The sequence below is a fragment of the Plectropomus leopardus genome, chromosome 6, assembly GCF_026936395.1.
Source record: "Plectropomus leopardus strain MGB_pleo_1.0 chromosome 6, ASM2693639v1, whole genome shotgun sequence".
In the NCBI taxonomy this organism is placed as follows: domain Eukaryota; kingdom Metazoa; phylum Chordata; class Actinopteri; order Perciformes; family Serranidae; genus Plectropomus; species Plectropomus leopardus.
Window position 1 is genome coordinate 20,525,994 of NC_142181.1, and position 22,036 is coordinate 20,548,029.

The following is a 22,036-nucleotide window of genomic DNA, read 5'->3' on the forward strand; positions in this document are numbered from 1 at the left end:
GTATCTCTTTCCCTCATCATGTGATTTCATCTCAGGATCTCATAGGGCGAGACTGGAAGGGAAGGAGTGATAAGTCATTAATAATGTAAAACATGAGCATTTACAAAACGTACACAGAGAAGGATGCATTTGAAGACTGGCAAAACAGGCTGAAGGCAGTCAGGTTAATAGTTTATGAGCATTTTTATCAGCTTTACTGTGTTTTAGTATCATATTCTCTTTTCACTTATAAGAAATATTGGTGTTTTACAAATACAGTTTGACTAAAAAACTAACAGCAAAAGTAATCAAAATCAAGTAATCAAGTAATCAAATCACACAAAAGCTGAAGTATAAATAATGTACAGATGACTAAAAGCTTTTCTTTTCTTTTTTTAACAATGGGAATGGAGGTCTGTGCAATAGTGGAAAGCAGGGGGCAGCAGTGTGTAGCTGTAGCTCATGCTGCTGCATACTGCTTTGATCATGACAAATGATAAAGGGTTAAGAGTAGAAAATGAAGGATATGTATGGCTGCTGCAAGGATATGTATGGACTTTTTGATTAAAGTGTTACAAATTGAGCAAGTGGGTTTATGGATTTATGGATACAGCGTTAAGTGTGTGTGTGTGTGTGTGGGGGGGGTCATTTCTATGAAAGTTGCTCAGTGGTACATGAAGCCAAATAAAGTTTGATTTCTGTGGTATGAAATTACATGGATTTTTTTGGCATCGTGGTGCTCCACATAGAGTAAGCACACCAGAGACTTCCACCAGCTGAGTGGCTAACTTCAGGTTTGAATCACCACAGATCTGAATTAGGATAAAAATGTTTTAACAGTGCATTTCTGCTTTACCTTTACAATGTTAGCAGACAGCCAAATGGATCAAATCCAGACAATGAAACAACTCATTGTGCCAACCCCCCAAAAAGTTTCCACTCATTTGCACATTTCTTTTACAATATAAGTTTATGGGAAAAAGTGTTTCTGGGACCAGTGATGGACTTTGAAATTGGCAACTCCAAAACTGGCTTCAAAGCTGGCACGCTTCCTGGGGGCCAATAAGGCTCTTCAAAGAAGGCTAGGAAATGCTCTTTGACTGCATGGCAGCTATGTGGTACTACACATATGCAATGTAACTGACGCTGCAACCTTGGAGGGTTACAGCAGACGGCGCTAGAAATAAAGGGAGTGTTGCCTGTCAGTTACTCATTGGGTGTACAATTTTTAGCCTCCTTGGGTTCGCTGGGTGCAGGTGCAGCACACTGCATTCTGGTAGTTGTAGGTTTTCTACCTCTTGAGCAAAAGCAAATGCCAAAGTATTTTTTATTTTTTATCTGTTTTCTCCAGATAAGTTGGACCAATTATAAAAGTATTTGTGTCTTTCTACTGCTGTTTAATGAAAAGACAATCTTTCCAGCAGTGAGTTAATGGAAAAAATGGTCAGAATTTTGAGTAAAAAGGCTTTTCTACACATGCAAGTGATGTGAGATAGACACAACCAATCAGCCAGATCACTGTTTAAGTATTACATTTAATTTTACAATTCTATACATGTGTTCAAAAGTGCTTTGCAAATCATACTGAATTAAGGCAGTTATAGGGCTATCTATTTCCTGTCTGCATGCTCACTCTTAATAAAGGTAAACAGACCCTGAAACACTGCCAGCAGAGACCAACATCAGCTGATAAAAGGTTTAGCCCTACTTAAAGCTGGACAAGAATAAAGTATCACACATATAGTCTTTAACGCTATTATACCTGAAACATTCCTATATGTAAACCAGGTCAGGAGCTCAAAATAAACTGCAGGTAATGAGATTATGACACATAGTTGACAGACAGGAACCCCATGGAAACAGGAAGCCATGTACAGGACAGGGTAGGGTTAAAATAGGTGTGTCAACATATAACACAAATTTAGAAAGATTTATTTTTAACTTGCACTGCAATGTTTATGTTGTCTATCTATATTCCATTTTATTCCATTTAGGATGTTTTTTTAACTTCTATTTGATTATTTTTCACATTATTTAAATGTTTAATTTAATGTTGTCTTGTGTTTTTCTTTTTTTTTTTCTTTAGGAACATCTTTGATCTACCACAGATGAAAGTTTTATGATACAGAAAAATTAAGTTAAGCCCAAAGATATATAAAACTTTGGTAACCTGTTAGAAACCGAAAGCATGATTTTCATTGAAAAAATAGCAATAATACAATTAATAGCAATAACAACATTTATAGTGATAAAAAAAATAAAAATAAAATGAAGAATAATATATAGACTCATACAAAAGTAATCCCTCTAAAGCAACAGTTATGACCAAATAGAAGAGTGGGGCACTGTATTTATCTGCAGAGACTCTGCCCTCTTCATGTACTTGCTGTCAGGGACATTTCTGGGCATAGCAGCCAGCTGTAAGCAGCCCGCATCTGAGAGGAAGCTACAAAAATCACCTACACAGCACATGGCTCTAACTTTAACTAGTGATACTGTTTGCAGAACAGAAGCTGACAATTCCTGCACAGTATGATTATTTTAATTGTCAAATTATTTGTTGATTATTTTCCCAATTAATCAATTGGGGGTTTTTTTTGGTCTATGAAATTTTTAGAAAACTGTAAAATCAATTAGCATTTAGCGTTTCCTGAAGCCCAAGATGATCTTCTCAAATGTCTTTTGTCAACAATCCAAAAATATTACATGCACTGTCTTAATTGAATAATTGACAGCTAATCAATTCTTAATTGCAGCTCTAGTCCATGGTGGCTTAAGTTGTTTCAAGTTTGTTTATTATTTAGTCTGGGAACCCCTGCCCCAGCAAATTTGAGCAAAATGCTCATGAAGACCATGTGATATAATCAAAAACCCCAGAAGTGTTCATTAACAGACACGATTGTTCTGTTAAATGTTGTTTTCAAGGATTCAATAATTTAATTTAAAGTTCAATTATTGTTGCATATTTTAACCCAATTTTTTCACTAAGCTCCCCACAATAAGTCCCATACCTCTTTAAAAACATCTTATACCAGACATGAAACCCCTGTGCAGACAAGTGAGACTGATTATGGGATCCCTCCTTGTTACTGCAAAATATCATGCTCATAATCCATGCATGTGTGCAGACACAGCTCACCTGAGATGCCTTGAAGGATTATCCAGCAGAATTACACAGACAGAGGGAGGACATGAGGCAGTAGGTGGGGCAGAGGGGAGGGATCACTCAACAGAAATAGATAGGCCAATAGAAGCACAGGGCTGATACAAGACAGTGAAAGAATTGAGGGAAGGCAGAGAAACAGAAACAGAAACAAAGAGAGGAAGACACCTGATGGTCAAATAAAAAGGACAGAAGAAGGATTGTCAGATTGTACCCAAAGGAATGTAAAAATGGGCCTGAATATTTTAAACACAAAACCAGCTCAGTTTTTCATTTAACAGGATTCTAGTCATTTGAAGTCATTTTTAGTTTACCTGCTTGTGGTGCCACAGCTTAACTGCTGCGCTGGACCTGTTGCGGAAAACACAGGGCCGGAGGAGGGTCACTAGGAGGAGACGGGCTGCTGCCAGGTCGAGCAAAAGGCTTGAGCACAGGCTCCGCGGCGTGATGAAGACGGCCAGGCGTGCCAGCAATGTAGAGGTGCCCTCCTTCCTCCGCCAGCTGGTCAAAGAGACGGAGAAGATGGTCACCTTCTTCTTTAAAGGGGGGGCCAGGGAACCTGGATCTGAGGAGGACGACAATCTGGATGAGGATGACACAATGCCGAGCCCGTACCTGGATCGTCCAATCTTGGAGAAGCATGTGTCAGAGGGGGAATCTCAGTCAGGGATGAACTACGCTGTGGCGAGCATGCAGGGCTGGAGGGCTCAGATGGAGGACGCCCACACCTGCATGCCCCAGCTGAGAGGCGAGCTGACAGACTGGGGATACTTTGCTGTTTTTGATGGACATGCAGGCACCACGGTGGCACAGTACTGCTCCAGAAACCTGCTGGAGCACATCCTGGCAACAGGTACACAACAGTTAGGGACTGATAAAATGAATCTAATTATTAAAGGTGGTAAAAATATAGAGCTGTACAACTCTATAATCACATTTTTACTGTAGCAGAAAACACACTTTTAGTCGTTCATTTGAGAGCTGTTCATGCAGAGTTTAAATGCACTTACTGTCAGTTTTACATGTAAAACATTTTTACAGTCATATTTCAAACTGAAAATATACTGCACCTACATTGCCAATAAATATGCTGGCAAGGAAGACGAAAATTTACTGCACTCTGTATAAAGTATTAGCAGTATACTGAATTACTTATACATTTGCACTTTTTAAGCATAAAAAAACCCAAACAAAAAGTCCACAAAATCACAACACAAAGTCCATGAAAGTAGCTAATTATGACCAGATAAATAAAAGCTAAAATGATACAGGTCTAAGGGTGAGATAACCCTGGAAATCTAACATGGCACAGTGCATATACAATAAAGTTGATTAATAAAATGAACATCTAAATGAGAACTGTTGATAAAAAAAAAAACACATACAATATAAGCTGCAACATATGTCAAAATAAGGACCCTGGATATTATGTAATTATTTTTACAGCAGCAAGCAAAGTAGTGTTGAACTTTCAGGGCTCAAGCAAAACCCAAAACAAAACAACGAAAACAGAGCTGCTGAGACTCAACCAGATGTCAAGGTTTATACTTTGAGTTGTGAACTGATTGGTTGGCCATATGAGAGAAGACTGTCAGTCTGACACTCTTTTGAGGGTTCTCCCCCAGTAAAATTTAAGCATCAAATTGCATTCTTGTGAATTTTTATGCACCAATTTGTTCCTTTTCTTCAACAATTTAAGGGCGAAATGTCTTTGATTTCATTAAAATCAATTTCCTCTCACACTTAAATGTTTATTAGAGGGTTCTAAACATTGAGGGAGAAATGTCCCGTTTCCAGAGCCAGTTATTTCACAAATTATACCCAAGACAGACACCCAGTTTACATGGTGCCTCCATGGGTCCATATGTGTTGGCCTCTAAAAAAACTTGGAGATGCCAGAAACTACACAATACGATGTAAATCTACACTAAAACCATTTTTTTCTCCTTCATGTCCAACAGGTGGTGTCAAAGCAAACGAGGACCCTGAGCAGGTGAAGGAGGGGATCCGTGAAGGCTTCCTGGACATCGATCGCCACATGCACAAACTGGCTCGCCAGGACAACTGGGACCGCAGTGGCTCCACTGCAGCAGCTGTCATGATTTCACCAAACTACATTTACTTTGTCAACTGCGGGGACTCTCGCACCCTGCTCTGCCGTAACGGCCAGGTGATCTTCTACACAGAGGACCACAAGCCGTTCAACCCCAGAGAAAAGGAGCGCATCCAGAACGCTGGAGGCTCGGTGACCCTGCAGAGAGTTAATGGATCGCTGGCTGTTTCCAGAGCACTGGGGGACTTTGACTTCAAGGAAGTGGACTGGAGGCCGCAGACAGAGCAGCTGGTGTCACCTGAGCCAGAAGTGTACGAGCTGGAGAGGGCACCTGAAGACGAGTTCCTAATTCTAGCATGTGATGGTGTGTGGGACGCCATCGGTAATGAGGAGCTGTGCGCCTTTGTGCGCAGCCGTCTGCAGGTGTGCGATGACCTGAGGGAGATTTGCACCCAAGTCATTGACCTCTGCCTCTATAAGGTGAGAAGTCGACACCACAACAGTATACACATATGAGATGCATGAAAAAATGATGATGATGATGATTCAAACATTGTACAAGGAAGTAAGAGTCTTGAATCGCTAATTAGATGGAATATTTAGCTAACATGTTTAATGAAAAAAGCAAGGAGGAAGATGGTGTTTTGCCACTGGTACCTCAGCATAAAGGCATCTAAAAACCTATGACTATTAATAGGTATTTTTCAATGCAGCTGACAGCACAATATACTTTTCTACTTTGACAACAATAAACAGCATTTGAAAAAACAATCATGACATGATGGAAAGCTCCCGTGGATGCAACGCTGTGGTCAGATTCTTGAAGAATAAACATATCTTTCAGCAAAATTCTCGATGGAATTCAATAATAAAAGAGTTAAAATGTTAAACTTTGCCAGAATTTAAAATAAAATGGTTTAAAGTTTGATTCAGACCAGGAATCTAACCAAAAAATAAATCTGCAACATTAGTATCACAAAGCCACAGAGGTTCAATACCCGGCCCTCAAACTTCGGTTTGAATTAAATGTTCTGTCGATCTGCTTAACATATATATCCTGACATGATAAAGATGGAACATACTGTGTAAATCTTTTGTAGATCTGAAACATTTTGATCCAAAACATATGAATTATGTTTCCCCATAGCGTTTATTAGTGCAGATGTTCCAGATTCTCCATTAAAATCTTGTTTTTAAAGAATATATCTGTGCCCCAAACATATTTGCTAAACTGCAACAACTCACAAAATATATGAATCATTTTTTATTAATCTTCTTAACTACCCAACACTTGAGTACTTTTACATTAGCAGCCTTCCGTTAGTCTTAGTTCGGCAGAACTTCCACTCCTCCAAACTTCACAGGAAAATCCTCTCCCAGGATTTTCCTGTGACGCACAGCATTAGAGCAGGTGGATTTATGAATGGGAAGCTTGAGGGCAAGTGTACACAGAGGATCTGAGGTGGTGTTGTTATGCAAGTCTCCTGCAGGTCTTGTTAATGCTTGTTAGTAGCGTAACTGTGCGTTTGAACACTGACGAGCCCTTAGCCCGTTAGCCCGGCCTATAAATAACTGTATTACGGCATGCAGAGGCATGGGATAAGAGGAGAGAAATGCTACACATGGCTCGGATTAGGACAGAATGTGAGTCTCAGTGTTACTGTTCAATACATACCAGCTCATAGGATTTATCCTGGCTGCGATGGGCTGCTATTTATTTCGCCTAAAAAGGCTTACTGCACTGTACTGTTAAAAGACTACATGTTCCAGTACACACTGAGCTGCACTCCTCACCTCTCTAATGTCATAACAAACATGACGATGGGTTTAAACCTGCACTGACAATGAGTTTTTAGGCCAGCCCATACACTGACTAGATGTATCTGCAATAAGTTAATATCAGCAGATATATCAGCTTGGCTGATTTATCTATTTGTCAAGCTTGACTTCACGGGTGCTCAAAAGCCACAGACTTAAAGTGCAGTATTTGTAAATCATCAATATTATCATCTGGCATTACTACTTAACTGTAAAATCACGGGAGATTGATATCTTGTCCAAACCAAAATAAATCTAATAATATAAATCATCCAACCGGACACAGATGTCAGTGTCCTGCTATCAACGTTTATTTCAAGTGATGGAAGACTGTACTGCTTTCAAACGTTTGCAGAAGCATTATCAGTAATCTTAAACTGAAGTATCAAAAATCAAAGTAATCATTTTGCAGGCAGAAGGCTCGGTGTTAGATTATTATTTATTATATTTTTGGGGTATAAACTCTGATTTAACATATAAGCAGCATTCTAATGTAACACCTAGCTGAGGTGGAGTTAATCTAAATCATGTATATACTTTTGCAGTTGACTGCAAAGCAAAGCCCAATGTGTTAATATATATGTTCATTATAGGTTTCTTCATTTGCAGATTAACTAGGGTTTATCATCAACAATAGCTGTCAAACACCTCAAAAAGTAAATGCACTTAGTTACCTTCCTGTTGAGTTCATTTGAACCTCTGCAGTATCGAGATTCTTTGTCTCCCTCTGCAGGGCAGCTTGGATAACATGAGCATCATCATCATCTGCTTCCCTGGCGCCCCCCAGGTGTCACAGGATGCACTGCAGCAGGAGGCAGAGCTGGAACAACAGATCGATATGAAAGTGGAAGGTGATTTAAGGAGTCACTTCAAACCACCACAACAAAGCACTTCTGCCAGCTCCCTTATTTATTAGCATATTTTCTGACTATCTCCCATAACAGAAATTATTCAGATGATGAGATCCAGAGATGAGGACCCTGACCTTCTATATGTGATCAAATTCCTGGCTGCAGAAGAGATGCCGGGGCTTCCACCAGGAGGAGGCATCACCAGCAAGTAAGTCTAAGCAAGTAAAAACAAAGAAAGAGCATTTCTGGAGACTCAAATCCTTTTAACATAACACTACTGTTTGTCTCTTTGAAGGCGAGACTGTATCATCTCTTCATATCAGAAACACGCCATGACTCTCAGGTCTCAGGAGCCAATGGTAAGACATGAGTCACATGACACTATGATGTGCCCGATTTACGCAGTTTTCCAAAGCTGCACCAAATGACTTTTTCAATTAATTAGTAATCATTTGCTCTCTAAAACATCAGAAAACAGTGAAAAATATCCTTTTCGGTGTACTTGAGTCCAAAGTGATGATGCCATTTATGGCCTGCTTAAGCTAACATACTAAAACCTCCATTTATTCAATTTTCTGTAATTAAGAGTCCAGTGTGTGGGATTGTAAGTTGAGTCTGTCATGTTTCACCGCCATGTTTCTACAGTAGCCCAGGATGGACAAACCAAATCAGGCTCTAGATAGGGCCATTCACATTTTTGCATCGGCTTCCATAGTTAGCAGCCCATCTGCTACGAGGAGTGAGCAAAACTACTTTATTCAGTGTTGTTATCACTTTAAATCCTCTGGTCAACCAATGAGCTAAACACCATCAGAGAAACACTGATTTGTAATGTGAAACTGCTTTTACTGGTTTTTAACCACCTGATCTATTTGTTTTGGAGAAGAAGGGAACTCTGCGGATAATTTGGCTCCTGGTATAAACTTCCTGAACAATTAATACTGAAGGAATCCTAACCGGAAGTTCAATCGTGGCACTTGGGAGACGTTGGTTGCAATTTTCAGTCCTTACCACTAGATGCCCTTTAATCCTACACACTGCTCTTTTGATGAGTATATGAAATTCAAAAATAATTTACCAATAAATCAACAATGAAAATAATCATTAGGACCAATGATACTAATAATAAAAACTTGAGCAGATATTTGTGAGTTTCTCTGGAAATAAACTAAATCATAAGTCATGACCTATGATTTTTAAAATAACATAAAAGCACTTTTTGCTCTGTGTGAGTGAAATAAAGTTACAACATAGGTTATCAGTTTTGGTGATATTATTGTCTTGTGACGTTTCAGGACATCGAAGGATCAGAGGAGGACTCAAACTAAAACCGTCACCATGGAAACACAATCACTGCCAGCTGCATGGACATTGGTTTAAATGAGAGACTTCCCATTTTAGATAAACACTTAAGTAACGATGACTCTTGTCATGTGATATATTCTCTTTGACAGCTTGCTTTCTGGTCAATTGTAATGAAATGTAAATCAAATCCCCGCTGTGTTTTTTTTTTTGTCATATTGGCACTATATCTTTTTTTGTTGTTGACATATAATAGATACATTATCTTCACATGCCAGAGGCTTAAGGCAGCTCATTTTACATGACTGTGTGGCTATAACTGTAACAACCTGTGTGTGCCGAAAACAACTGATATGACACTCCTTACTGTAAAGCAAGTATTCACACAAAAATAAACAAAATAGCATTTCACTCTCTAATGTGTGCACCACACGTAAGCTACGTGTGTGAGAGTCTCATGATGGAACGCAGTATGTCTAAGTAAATAATCAATTTGCACGATGCTGCCAGGGAGCAGGGGTGACATGGATATCAATAGCTTGTTATAGCAAAAACATAAACGTATACCATAAGAGAAGAAAGCCAGAGGGAGAGACGCAAAGGGAGAAAGATCACAGGAGAAAGAGATGGGGAGGGGGGGGCACACGTGTAGAGGAGATGTTCCCAGGAATTAGCACACATACCTCATTAAATGTGGCCCCCTGTGGCTCTTTAGAGAGGATGTGTGATGTGTGATGTCACTGTGTGATCTGAAAGTTGTTCTCTTGCAGGAAACAGATTTGCACACTGATACTCAGCGCTCAATTTACCTGGAGGTCACTTTTGCAACTTTTGTCAAGGGCCAGTCAATAAACCACCAATAATCATCAATGATTTGCATGTTCTTAGCCTTTTAACGGTCCCTCTCTTTACTAATGTTTGCCAAGTGGCAAATCCAGTCGCAACAGCCCTCACAGGTCAGGCATACACACGGGTGTTTCGAGAATTTGAAAATATTCAGGGCCTCTGTTGGGGGGGTTAGAGGGATCGTCCCCAAGTACTTTCTGTAAACAAGCTCCATTTTTAATTTTTTTTATTGCACTTTGGCCCTTTATTCAAAATACAGAGAAAAAAATCCCAGTGTGACTGATTTATTCTTGAATCAGAAAATGGCTGGCGGGCCACACAGCACCCTATCATAGGCCAGATTTGGCCAGCAGGCCTTAAGTTGGGTATCACTGATAGAGTATGTTCAATTACTACAAAGTTAAAATTATAGATATATACTATCAAATAATATATGAGGCAAGCAGTACATGATCAGTGTTTTGACACATTTTTTCATTTAACAATATTATATTGTGTGATAGCTAGACTCATTTACTTTTTAACATATGATAAGATTTGCAGTCGTTTAAGAGGCCAACTATTATCTATTAATCTGTTGATCAATCCATTAATTAACGTTATTGTCCACAAAATTTCAGAAAACAGTGAAAAAAAGCCTCAAATCACAAGGTGACATCTTTAGATTGTTTCTTTGTCCAACCAATAGTCTAGTCTACAACACTGTTTAGTTATCAAACCAAATAAAATAATAAAAGAGATAAACATTTTAGAAAGCAGGAACCAGCAAATGTTTGGCATTTTTCACTTGAAAATGATTGATTCATTGATTATCTAAATAGATGGACATCAACTTTCTATCAATAGTTTCAGCTATCATTTGGGGGATTTCCTGTTGTTCCTGTGCACACAAAAAGAAATATAACATCAGATTAATGTTAAGATCTCTCATTGTATGGCAAAGTCTCAGAATTAAAAAGCTTTGAATTTACAACCCTGCATTTCATTCAGACACCCAAACCCGAATAAAAGTGTGTTGGACATTAAGCAAACAGACTGAAAACCTTACAGGAGATAAAAAAAAACAAAAAACATACCACTATTTCTCCCTTACCCATCTACAGCATCAATACTCCAAAAAATAAAGGCAAGGTGGTTCAAGTCAAAGTCTAAAGTAACACATGAGGGACTTTAGGGGGCTCTCTTTGACAGTCATGGGTTCTTCAGAATGTGTTGCGAGGGTGTGGTGAGGCTCAGCACCTCTGTATGAATTAACAGAGCGAAGTGTTTATTGGACAGTGTGCTTCTCACCTCCTCACTCCAGACAAGACAGATCAGTCAAATATTCAACTCAGAACGACACTGCTCGGCTGGGAACTGGACAAAGACAAAGACGAAGAGGTGGGAAAGAAGGAAAGGACCTCAAACCTCAGACAGACAACGTAAGTAATGACTGTGATTAATGTCGGGCAGTTTTTAAGCAACATGGGAACAAAGTGGGGTTTGAACCTGACCTGCTCATTTGGAGCCTTTTTATGGAGCAAAGACTGGTGAACTAAGCAGCTGTTTAAAGCATGATGGCCACAAGAGGGCCCCTAAACCAGCAACTGTTGTCAGGTGAAGCTTCTCTCCACAAAATGTCAACATTTCATAGGAACTAACAGGAATGTTGTTGCATATTTGTCCAAAGAGGTTTCAGGGGTTTTTATTTGCCTAGATTTCAAATGTTCTGTCTAGACTTTATTTCACCAGGACAACACCTCACTGACATTAAATTGAAACAAAATAAATATATAAGCAGATGTGTAATACATAAAGAAACATCCATAAACTAGAAAAGCGGACTCAGCAGAGTGCAAATCTACAGCAGGCTGCCGTCCGACTTCATTCTGGCCACTCTCTCTCCTGGCTCCCTTACAGGTAGCAAATATGGGGGCTAATTCATCTCGTACTTTGCCTAACTTTAGTGGGTCGGGTTTGGAATTAATCTGCAGATGCTCCAGTTCAAATAAGACCAACTTTTTTTTTATGGTTTTTTGAGCCACAACAAAGGCCAAAATCTGGCCTGCAACAGATGAGGTGAGGCTTTTTTTAGCCAAAATGAATGCGGAAATTTTAACTTTGTCGATCACTTGCTGCCCTTACCAGTTGGTTAAGAAAACTGAGAAGTCACAATTATTGATGACATAAAAAATTCGATAAAAATGTATTTTTTAATAATTGGGAATCGTTGCAACTGCAAGAGGTCATTGAGCATACAACCAGTAATGTGCACACAAAATAGTAGGATGATTGGTCCAGTAGTTTGTGAAAGTGGCTAATGCCTGGCGGTGATAATTGTCCATCAAAATACTGGTAAGCATGAGAATCTGGGAAGAGATATAAGATTGTTCTGTTTAAATGTATCTATATTAGTAAAGTTGAATCTCATTCTGTTTTTTCAATGGTGTTATAAGACGTAAGTAGTTAATATGTGATGTTTAAATTTGATTTATGTATGTATGCATCTGTGTAGGGGCACTAAAATGCTTGGGTAGGCTTCTAGACAACTTAAAGTTGCCCATGTGTTTGTGAAAGTGTTTTTGTTATCACTTCCATAGACCCTCAATGTAAACCATCTGATTAACAAAACCAACTATCTGTGTTGTGTGTTAAATGTAATCTAAATATTTGGTTGAAGCCACATTAGCCTATGAGATTATATTAGTGAAACGGTCCTAGAGTTAAGATTCAGATGTCATCTTACTCTTAATTGGCCAATCAGACGTCTGCCTGTCAGCTGACCTGTAGCATATAAGCAGTTAATATAATTCATTGAAACAGCTGTGTAAAACAGGCAGGGGAAGGTTGGGGTGCAGGCGGTGGCACAGCTGCATGCTGTGTGTGTTTGCACTTTAGAGTAGAAACATTGATTCCTGCTGCACCTGCAGTCCTCCTGTGGTTCACATGGAGCCATCTGATAAAGAGCCAGCTGACGAGGTACGCACAGATCATACAAACACATCAAACCAAAAGTTGAGCCCAGCAGCAGTTGAATAACTCCAGTCTGCCACAACTGAAGTGTCTGCATGTTTGTTTATCCACAAGGGAATTAAACTTTCATCTAACTCTATGTCACCCACCTGCAGCCGGACAGGATGCCTCTGAACGCAGGAGGAGACACCGGGTACGGCAGCGTGGCGGGCTCCGGGCTGTCGGGCAGTGTGGGGGCCTCGGAGTCGGCCCCGCTCCTCATACCGGAGCCTGAACCGGAGCTTTTCCAGCGGTGGCAGCCACTGAGTAAAGAGGAGCTGGAGGTGGCAGCGGGGGGTCCGGGCTGGAGGAAGGTGCGCTGTTACCTGGTGCTGGTGTTCTGGCTGGCCTGGCTGGCCATGCTCGCAATCTCCATCGCCATCATCGCGGTAAGCCCCCGGCCGGTTGAAACACCGCTGAAGTGGTGGCAGAAGACGCTGTTTTATCAGCTGGAGCCCGAACTGCTACCCGAGAGGCAGGCCGAGGGGTCAGAGGGACTCAAAGGTGAGGAAATACAGATCTCCTTAGAGAAACCTGACTATCTGACTATGGGCGGGGTAGGAGGTGGAGTCTTTGGGGACTACAGCCCTAAATTAAACTTGCATCCCTTCCTCTTTGGATTTTATTGCTTGACTTTTGGCCCTTTAAAGGTATTTAAACATGTAAAAGGGGCTGGCTTCTCTACTATACTATATATGCTATAACTATATGTGGCCGCCAAAGTTTTTCACACTTCATTCTCACTAAACAGCGTTGGCTTCAAAGCAATAATATTGGGGCCCATCACTACATGCTTGCAACTAATTTTGAAAAGATATTAAAAGAGCACTGATTTGAAGTGTAAGAAGATTTTTTGATCCCACCCAGAATAACTAAAAGATGTTAAACAGAAACTGTCGCATTCCAATGTGCAAAATCTCATTTGGACAATCAGCCTTTTCTGTTACTGGAGCAAAACTTTGGAAAAGTCTACCCACTGAGCGAAAAAGGCAAAACAGTTGTATTGCTTTTGACAAAGGTATGAAGTCATTGCTGAAGGAGAAACTCATGTATGTTTAGTCTCCTCACACAGCCTTTTATATTTGTATTTTATCTACGACTTGTATTTGTAATGACCTATATTTCTTTTATTTTTATTTTATTCTTCTTTTTTCTCTGTTTTTTAATTTGTAATTTCTAAAAGCCTCCCATGAACAGGTGTTGCAAATGAGCATTTTGTTATAAATACTCAAAGCAGTGCATCTGGGACATGTGCATGTCTGAGTGTTACACCACCAATGTTACTGTATGTCCATGTCAAATAAACAAATAAATAAAGAAAGAAAGAAAGAACAAGTTATATATTGCAGATGAGTAACCATAAAAAAAAACTACATATATTATGAATATCTATTATATACAACATGAAACTTGCACAAAAAAACATGTATAAACAAAACAGAAATGGTAGCTACACATTGTATTGAGACAAAAAGTGAGGATGTTTAACAGAATGGCTTTGTGTTTAAATGCCAAGTCTAATGTTTAATCTCTCTTACAGCACTGTGTGAGGAGCTTCCCTACCTCAGGTCCCTGGGCATCGGAGCTCTAATCCTGGAGGGTCTGTTTGACAAGAAGGCGTCTCCTTTGAAACTGAATGCGACTGGTGAAAGGTTTGGGACTTTGCCTCAGATCCAGCATCTGCTCGCTGAGAGTACCAAAGCTGGTGAGTGAATGATGTCTTTCTTTTTTTTTTTTTTTTAAACCAGCCTGCATTGGTAAGACCGTGATGAGCTCTTTATTGGTGCTGCAGGTCTAAAGGTGGTGTTGGACGTCTGTGAACTGGATCTGTTGGGACCTGAGGAGGTAGCAGGAAGTGCAGATGTGACACCAAACCTCTCAGCCACAGAACATGTAAAAACTACTGTCTGCTTATGCTGCTTAATCCTGTTAAATTCTCAGTGATGCTAGTTTTTTTTTAAAAAACATGACGATACTTTGTCCACAGTATGCACTCCGATTCTGGCTGGAGCAGGGTGCGGCAGGCTTTGTAATCTGTGACACAGATGCAGCTTATTCAGAAAAGGTAAAATGATGTTCACATACATGTTTTGTATTCTGTCATTCAAGGAAACTCACCTCCAGTAAAATATTTACATTTCAGACTCTGCTGGAGTGGAAAGGCGTCTTCAAAGACTTCAGCAGTGAGGAAGAGGAAAGGTATTGTTAAACATGCAGCACATGAATGTCTTTCATTATAAAATGATGCTTTAAAAGTGTGCCTGTTTGTGTGTTTCTTCAGGATTGTGGTAGTCAAACAGACGAGAGACATTTTGCCACCTCTTGAAAACTCCAGCCAGAGAAACAGTACCCTGGTGGATGTGGTCATGAGGTCAATTCTGCCACCTTCACAATACCCTTTGTCTGCCAAGGAGGTTGCTGATGCCATTGAGACACACCTGCAAAGAGAAGATGAAGATATATGGCCTGGCTGGACAGTAAGACATGCATGTGCAATGTCAATAATCAGAATAGCTGGAACTGATTAATCATTTCAACTTAATCCCAATGAGATGAATAATTCACTATATTCTGCAGGTTGGGGGTAAAGCATCCCCTGACTTGAAGAACTTACTGCTGGTGTTGACGATGACTCTGCCAGGATCACCTGCAGTGCAGTATGATGAAGATATCGACCAGGTGAGGTCCCACCTTAAACTTGGAGTCTATAAATGATCCATTTTTGAAGTTCAGATTGTCAAGGAAAACATTTCTGTCTTACAGATTGTGTCTGTGAAAGACAGTTCATCACATGAAGACACGGATGAAACATCAGACACCCAGGCAGTGAGTAATCAAGCCAGCTGTACCCCTAGAAATGACTAAACTAGTCAGTTTCAGTCACATACAGCTGTAGTTAAAGACACAAAGCAGTAGTTGCGTATTTTAATGTTTCTACATCCCTTCCTCAGGACAAAGAGAAGAGGAGGCGTTCAGCTGTAGCTCTTTTCACCTCCCTCAGTCACTCCAGAGCCAGAGAAGAAGCTCTTCTGTTCGGCAGTTTCACTTTTCTTCCCTTCAATTCTTCCACCAATTCCTCTTCCTCCTCCAACTCCACTCTGCCCTCTCATTCATCTCCACCCATCCTGGCCTTCTTGCGTTCCTGGGGTTGTGTCCACTTCCTCATCTTGCTGAACGTCGGCCCTGAGCCTCACGCCCTGGATCCTGCTTGGGCCCCGAGCTTGCCCAAAGCTGGAGTGTTTGTGACCAACACAGGAATGGACCGCCTGGGGTCGACAACTCTAGACGCGCTGGTGCTGCGGCCTCAAGAAGCTATCGTCATCAAACTGTTTGAGGCAGGAAGCTACTCGTAGAGCGTCTCCAGGGTCAGTTGTGAGAAGTTATTTCCTGTCAGAATGATGCAATTGTTTTTAAAGATGTGGTTGGTTTGTGCTCAAAGGCCACTGACAATAAAATAATACTGTGTTCTTTGTGGCATCATTTTTTGTCAGGATTGGAGACCGTCTGTTGATCGGTGAACGCACTGAGCATGTTTTATTCATAGAAACATAACTTCAGTTTGCTGAGAAAACCAGTTGAAACTACTGATGAGGGTTTTTAAAAGTGTGTTTTTAATGCAACACTTTTGTTGTCACTCCAGCAACATCAGTGGCATTGTTTTGTGATCAAATGGGACATTAAGAGTGTCCTATAATTGTGACCATCCCAAGACAAACCTGTGTAGTAATGATTAATCAGCATCTTGATAAGCCACACCTGTCAGGTGGATGGATTAACCAAAAACCAAAATTTGAGAAGAAAATCTATTGAGTGCAAAAGTCTTACAACCTAAAAACTGTGAAAAATGGAAGCAAAAACAAAACTGTTGTGTTTAAGTGTTTAGTTGAGTATAAAAATGATCATTTTGAGGGTGAAGTATTCATTTAATATTCTTCCCTGTTGTAAGTAATATTAAAAACAAAATAACATTTTTTTTAATCAAATAAAATATTTGACATGCCATGGAATATTCCTCTGAGGTAATTCCTATGAACATGAACAAATCCCTCTGCATTTGGTGTTGCAATAAATTAGCCACATCCTAATTACTCCAGTATGCGAATTCTCATTCTTTCAAACCCCTGTGTGTTTTGTTGAGCAAGTCATGTCTGGGAAGCAAATGGTATTTTGCAACTGCTTTGATTTACATAATACTTAGTTAATCTTTTTCATCACTATACACACGAATAGTTCCCAGAGGAGAAAAAATTGCTTGGAAATGCTTGTCTAGTTGTGGAAGTGTACACTTGTTAACCACATAGTGGTGCTGCAGTGCCAGCCAACGCTCTGCTGCTCTTCTAACTCTTCATGAAGTCAGTGTTCAGATAAATCATTTGTTTCTAAAGATGGCAAAGCAATATTAATACATAAAAATGAGACTGTTTGGATAATAAGCTGTCATCATTCAGCTCTTACAGTATTGTTAATGTAGCATGTCATTTTTATGTGAACGAGCCCTCCTTATTTTTGCAGTGCCAAATGTAAATATTTATCTATCAGTATTAACACTTTATATTACTCTGAATCACACGTCTGCGACCATCTGTAAACACATCAAATTTTAGCAATTACACCCTTTCATGTCTGAAGAACCTTAAGAAATGATCCATCACTTTACAGTTGCTTAAAGTTGCTTTACTTTACGTGTGCTTTCCTCAGGTCGAATCATGACTTCTAATTGCTACATGGTTAATCATTTCATAACACAAGTAGAATTAACTTCTCAAGCAAGTCAAGTTGCAGTTACAGTTTACATTCATGTCTGTGAAAACATGGATGCTTCACTCACAACTTCAATCTGCCGGTGCAGAATATCGATATAATCAGCACAGTTTCAAGGTGGACACCCATGATTAGTGTCACCAGTTCAGTATCTGGCCAAATGTCTCTCCAACTGTTCCTGAAACATGATGTTAAGTAATGGCCAGAAAAGTGTTTTTGCAGAACGTTATAATGTCAAGGTAACCCTGACCTTTGGCCACCAAATTCTTATAAGTTCACATTAATGCCAAATTTGAGGAAAATCCTTTAAGGCCTTCTTCAGATATTATATTCACAAGAATGAGATGGACACAAGTGATCTTTGACCACTAAATTCATATCAGTTCATGGTTACATCAGGTGAACGTTTTTTCCAAATTTGAAGAAATTCTCTCAAGACGCTCTGGAGATATTGCATTCACAAGAATGTGACAGACGGACAGAAAACCCAGAACATGATGCTGCCTATCGCCGGAACGGAAACATAAAAATATCCTGCCCACAAAAAAAAGATCTTCAGACAATGCCCTCTGAAATTTTGAGATAAAGTTTTTCCATAATGGACAACAGAAAAATAAAAACAGAGTTTAACAGGAACCTGAATATCAGAGTCTCATTTATGGGAAAATGTCATTTCTAAAGTCAGTCAATTATGAGACATACTGACTTTCCATTTTGACAACTTTCACTTCCAAGTGAACTTGATGTACTGGAACATATTTTGCTTGTCACGAAACTTGATGTTTCATTTTTAATTGTTTCATACAGTAAGAGGTGCTTTCAAAATGGTTGGAGTCTAACAACCGGAGCTCTGTATGTCAGATAAATGTTCCACTGCAGTCAAGGTTGATGTTAGGAGTTGTAACCAGACAAAAACAAATGATTGTCTGAACTTAAACAATCACCTTCTGTTTATCTTGTCACTGCCTCCATTTCATATACACAGCATACATGCTCAGGTCTCATGACAGTGAAGAACTATACATGGAGTGAGATAGAGAGCAGTGTGTATTTTTTTTAAACACAGGACTGTTTAACATCACAAAATCAGCATAAACATTTCTCTTTGGGAACATACACAGACAGAGTGTTTTTTTCTATCAACATTTAATTCACATGAACAAGATGTGTACCATACAATGAATACTTAAAAAAAAACTTGTGTTCTCTCATTAATTTTAATGGATGTACAACTGAAATACCCCCCCAAAGACCGCATGTATATGGGGTAATGTGTCTGTATCTGTGGTTATGCATGAAGAAGAATTTCAGCAAAAAAGTGAACGTGCATCACCCCCCCCCCCCATAGTATAAACCAAATCAGCACAATCGTAAGGATACACACTACAGCACAGTGAAAAGACATAAATACATCACATTTAAATGCAGTCACAACAACAAGAAAAAAAAACTAAATCTCACAGTGCGTTTTGCAGCAGCAGAGTTCAACATTCATGGACAATCTTCATAGGTAGCTTAGAAATCAGCCAGAATCAGAAGGAGGGGTGGAAGCAAACGTTCATGCAATACAAAGATATTATCGGATATTATAATCGGGAAGTTATAATGTCTTTATTATTATTATTACAATAAAAAATTACTTCCTTCCTTTTCTTCATTAGTATATTTCTTTGCTGTTGTTTTGTTTTTGTAATTGACTTAATGTCTTTGGAGATGAGGGTCACTGATCAATGACATCTCTAGTATAAATACAGATTGTATGAATGAATGATTTATCAGCCTAAATTGAAATAGACTATTTTTACTTTTAATTTATAGCAATATAGAAATACTAGAGTGCTTTTTAAATGTTTTACAACAGGTTGCTCCATTTTGAACTGACTACAACAGACAAGATTTTAATCTATTAATGCATCTTGCAAATAGTAGCCTACTAGCAGTCTGTTCAGGTATAACAGTGCTGCCCTGAGTCAGACAAGCTCTTTCTAAGGAGCAAGACACATTTCTAAGACCATTTTCACAGGTACAATATAGCCTAAATGCAATACAGCTGAGGTCATTCTAAGGTCAAGATGTAAATGATCCAAAGTCAAGATTTGTCTTTCAGAGAAATTTTTTTTAGGTGCTCTAGAGATGCCTGCCTGCCAGCCTGTCAGTTCACTACTTTGGTCAAACTGGAAATATCTCAACTACTGCTGGATGTTTGGCCATTAAATCATGCACAGGAAGCCCCATGACTCTTGTAAAACCCATGACTCCTGAGGTCAACACATTTGGATTAATCACAGCTGTCTTCGGTGTTGACTTTTTCATTGAGGGCAATCCTCAGTTCAAATTTTAATTTCTTCTTTGTCTCTGTTCAGCGTGTATAGTTGTCTGTCTATATGTGTCAGCCCGGCGATAGTCTGGCGACCTGCCCAGGGTGTACCGCACCTTCCGCCCAATGACAGCTAGGATTGGCTCCAGCCCCCCGCGACCCTTACGAGGACAAGCGGTTACAGAAAATGACTGTGACTGACTGACTATGTCTCCGTTCAGGACAAAATACCTGCAAAACAGGAATACTGCAAACTAAATCAGCTTCAGCTATTCTTTGTATTTAGTGCTATTTTTCAAATATTTGCGGGGAAATGGGACTTTCAGACCAACCGAACTGCAGTGCTGCACCAACCTGGTTGAACTTTTGGCAACAGTGTCTCAAGCTCACAGGCGTTGGCTGTGACTGTACTTGCATTTTGCACAATACAGCAAAGATTTTGTGCTGCGGCACAAGTCATTGGTAAAAATGGGTTTCAGAGCACAGCGGTGCCGTTGTAAAACTAAGATGGCGAACATGGTAACTGCTGAAAATCAGCATGTTTGCATGCTGACGTTAGGATTTAGCTCATGGGACCCTTGTGTCATAATAAAGATTTAATTTGACCGCTAGCGTGGCCTTAAACTTTAAGTTTTGTTTTATGATTAACAATTCTAGATTAAGGCCTGCTAATAATTAATATTTATACCACACCTTGTCTGTGAAACCAAGTCACAACTGAGGGGGCGATGACAGGGAAATGACTGTCGAGAAAAGTTCAAGCAGTGCACACAACCAAAAGTGATAAAAACTAGGTGCTGGACCAAGCAAAAATAGATATGGAAGAATCTGAGAAAGAGCTAATGCCCGAAACGTGTGGAGATAATCCAATAAATTTTCATGGGAGCATGCAATAGTATGCAGACTTCATTTATTCTTTCATGGGGAAATGACTGTCAGCATCATTTTAAGTGTGACCTGCAGTAAAGTTTCCAGGCTGTGTCTTTTCAAAAAAGGCAAGGAGAAAAAAGAGGAAAGTGTACATTCATGCATTTTGTTTACCCATATATTTTTTGCCCAAGTGCATGTATTCAGATTTTACAGTATATTATTCATAGGTATGATATGGTTTGATGTGTTCCTTAGTGCTAAGTAACAGTGCTGTTTGTTTTATGGCACAACTCTCTTTGAAAGTTTGAAACTGCTTCCATCACTCAACGGAAATTTAAGTCTTAGTGCAACTGTTCTTTTGTCTTTTTTTTCGTTTGTTTTATTTTTTCCAAAGTTAGTTTAAAGAGATCCATTCTGGCATCTACTTCTTTGTCAAAGTCTGTGTGCCTTAAAATGTTGCGTGCAGGACTGTATGCAAATGTCACAGGTTGACTCCAATGTTTTATCAGACATGAAGGCTCCAGTCGTCCCACACAGCCGAGGGCTCCTGTTGGGTCACAGAGGTAAACTGGAGTACGTGTTTGTCTGTGGAACTGTCCCGTCTGGGGGGTTGCGCTGTATGTGATTGTCCAGGGGTAAAGACAGAGCACATTGTGCCGTTGTCTTCACAGCTTTTCTGCTGAAGCGGCAGCTCAGCAGAGAGCAAAGGTGGTGAAACACAGACTTGCGGCAGATGATGAAAACCCAGGGGTCCACGATGGGGTTGAGGGCGTAGAAGCGGAAGGCTGTCAGGTTCTCTGAGTCGCCACAAAATGGGTGAATGGCGTTGATAAAGCCTGCAATCTGTAGACATAGAGGGTCGATGTTAGTCACAGTTTTTACTTTTCAAGGTGACAAATGTAAAGGCTTGAAAATACAAGAGATCTGTGTGTGCCACAAGATCTCCGTGTCAGAGTACGGCTGGTATCTGACCCAGATTAGAAAAACCACAAAAAAAACCAGCAGCGCTGTCAGACTGTCATGTTGAGTTTCAACCTTTACATACATGCATTTTTATCTACAGCTTTGTCTCAACATTCTTGCTC

General features: G+C 39.8%; 3 protein-coding genes across 4 annotated transcripts in view; 2 read left to right on the top strand and 1 right to left on the bottom strand.

Moving 5' to 3' along the window:
- Nucleotides 1–3,295: 3,295 nt before the first annotated feature.
- On the top strand, nucleotides 3,296–10,037 carry ppm1na (protein phosphatase, Mg2+/Mn2+ dependent, 1Na (putative)). Its single transcript, XM_042487403.2, has 6 exons — nucleotides 3,296–3,995; nucleotides 5,104–5,675; nucleotides 7,747–7,864; nucleotides 7,958–8,072; nucleotides 8,160–8,223; nucleotides 9,160–10,037. The coding sequence occupies exons 1-6, from the start codon at nucleotides 3,590–3,592 to the stop codon at nucleotides 9,190–9,192; spliced, it is 1,308 nt and encodes a 435-aa protein (XP_042343337.1). The 5' UTR covers nucleotides 3,296–3,589; the 3' UTR covers nucleotides 9,193–10,037.
- A 2,758-nt stretch (nucleotides 10,038–12,795) lies between these two features.
- On the top strand, nucleotides 12,796–16,471 carry LOC121943525 (amino acid transporter heavy chain SLC3A2). Its single transcript, XM_042487054.2, has 10 exons — nucleotides 12,796–12,970; nucleotides 13,120–13,507; nucleotides 14,544–14,708; nucleotides 14,796–14,896; nucleotides 14,991–15,068; nucleotides 15,147–15,202; nucleotides 15,285–15,480; nucleotides 15,581–15,682; nucleotides 15,767–15,829; nucleotides 15,955–16,471. The coding sequence occupies exons 1-10, from the start codon at nucleotides 12,938–12,940 to the stop codon at nucleotides 16,354–16,356; spliced, it is 1,584 nt and encodes a 527-aa protein (XP_042342988.2). The 5' UTR covers nucleotides 12,796–12,937; the 3' UTR covers nucleotides 16,357–16,471.
- A 1,190-nt stretch (nucleotides 16,472–17,661) lies between these two features.
- ptgir (prostaglandin I2 receptor) overlaps nucleotides 17,662–22,036 on the bottom strand; it is a 30,661-nt gene continuing 26,286 nt past the window's right edge. For both annotated transcript variants that reach the window (XM_088078962.1, XM_042487383.2), the window contains one exon: nucleotides 17,662–21,794. In XM_088078962.1, the coding sequence (XP_087935088.1) occupies nucleotides 21,457–21,794 (338 nt within the window). In that variant the 3' untranslated portion in view covers nucleotides 17,662–21,456. The remainder of the gene's footprint in view (nucleotides 21,795–22,036) is intronic.

Bases quoted from the DNA above. Each gene is read 5' to 3' on its own strand.
- LOC121943525 (XM_042487054.2), top strand. From the start codon at position 12,938: ATGGAGCCATCTGATAAAGAGCCAGCTGACGAG. The intron at 14,709-14,795 runs GTGAGTGAATGA...TTGGTGCTGCAG, and splicing joins CGCTGAGAGTACCAAAGCTG to GTCTAAAGGTGGTGTTGGAC. The intron at 15,481-15,580 runs GTAAGACATGCA...TATATTCTGCAG, and splicing joins ATATATGGCCTGGCTGGACA to GTTGGGGGTAAAGCATCCCC.
- ppm1na (XM_042487403.2), top strand. From the start codon at position 3,590: ATGAAGACGGCCAGGCGTGCCAGCAATGTAGAGGTGCCCTCCTTCCTC. The intron at 7,865-7,957 runs GTGATTTAAGGA...CTCCCATAACAG, and splicing joins GATCGATATGAAAGTGGAAG to AAATTATTCAGATGATGAGA. The intron at 8,224-9,159 runs GTAAGACATGAG...GTGACGTTTCAG, and splicing joins TCAGGTCTCAGGAGCCAATG to GACATCGAAGGATCAGAGGA.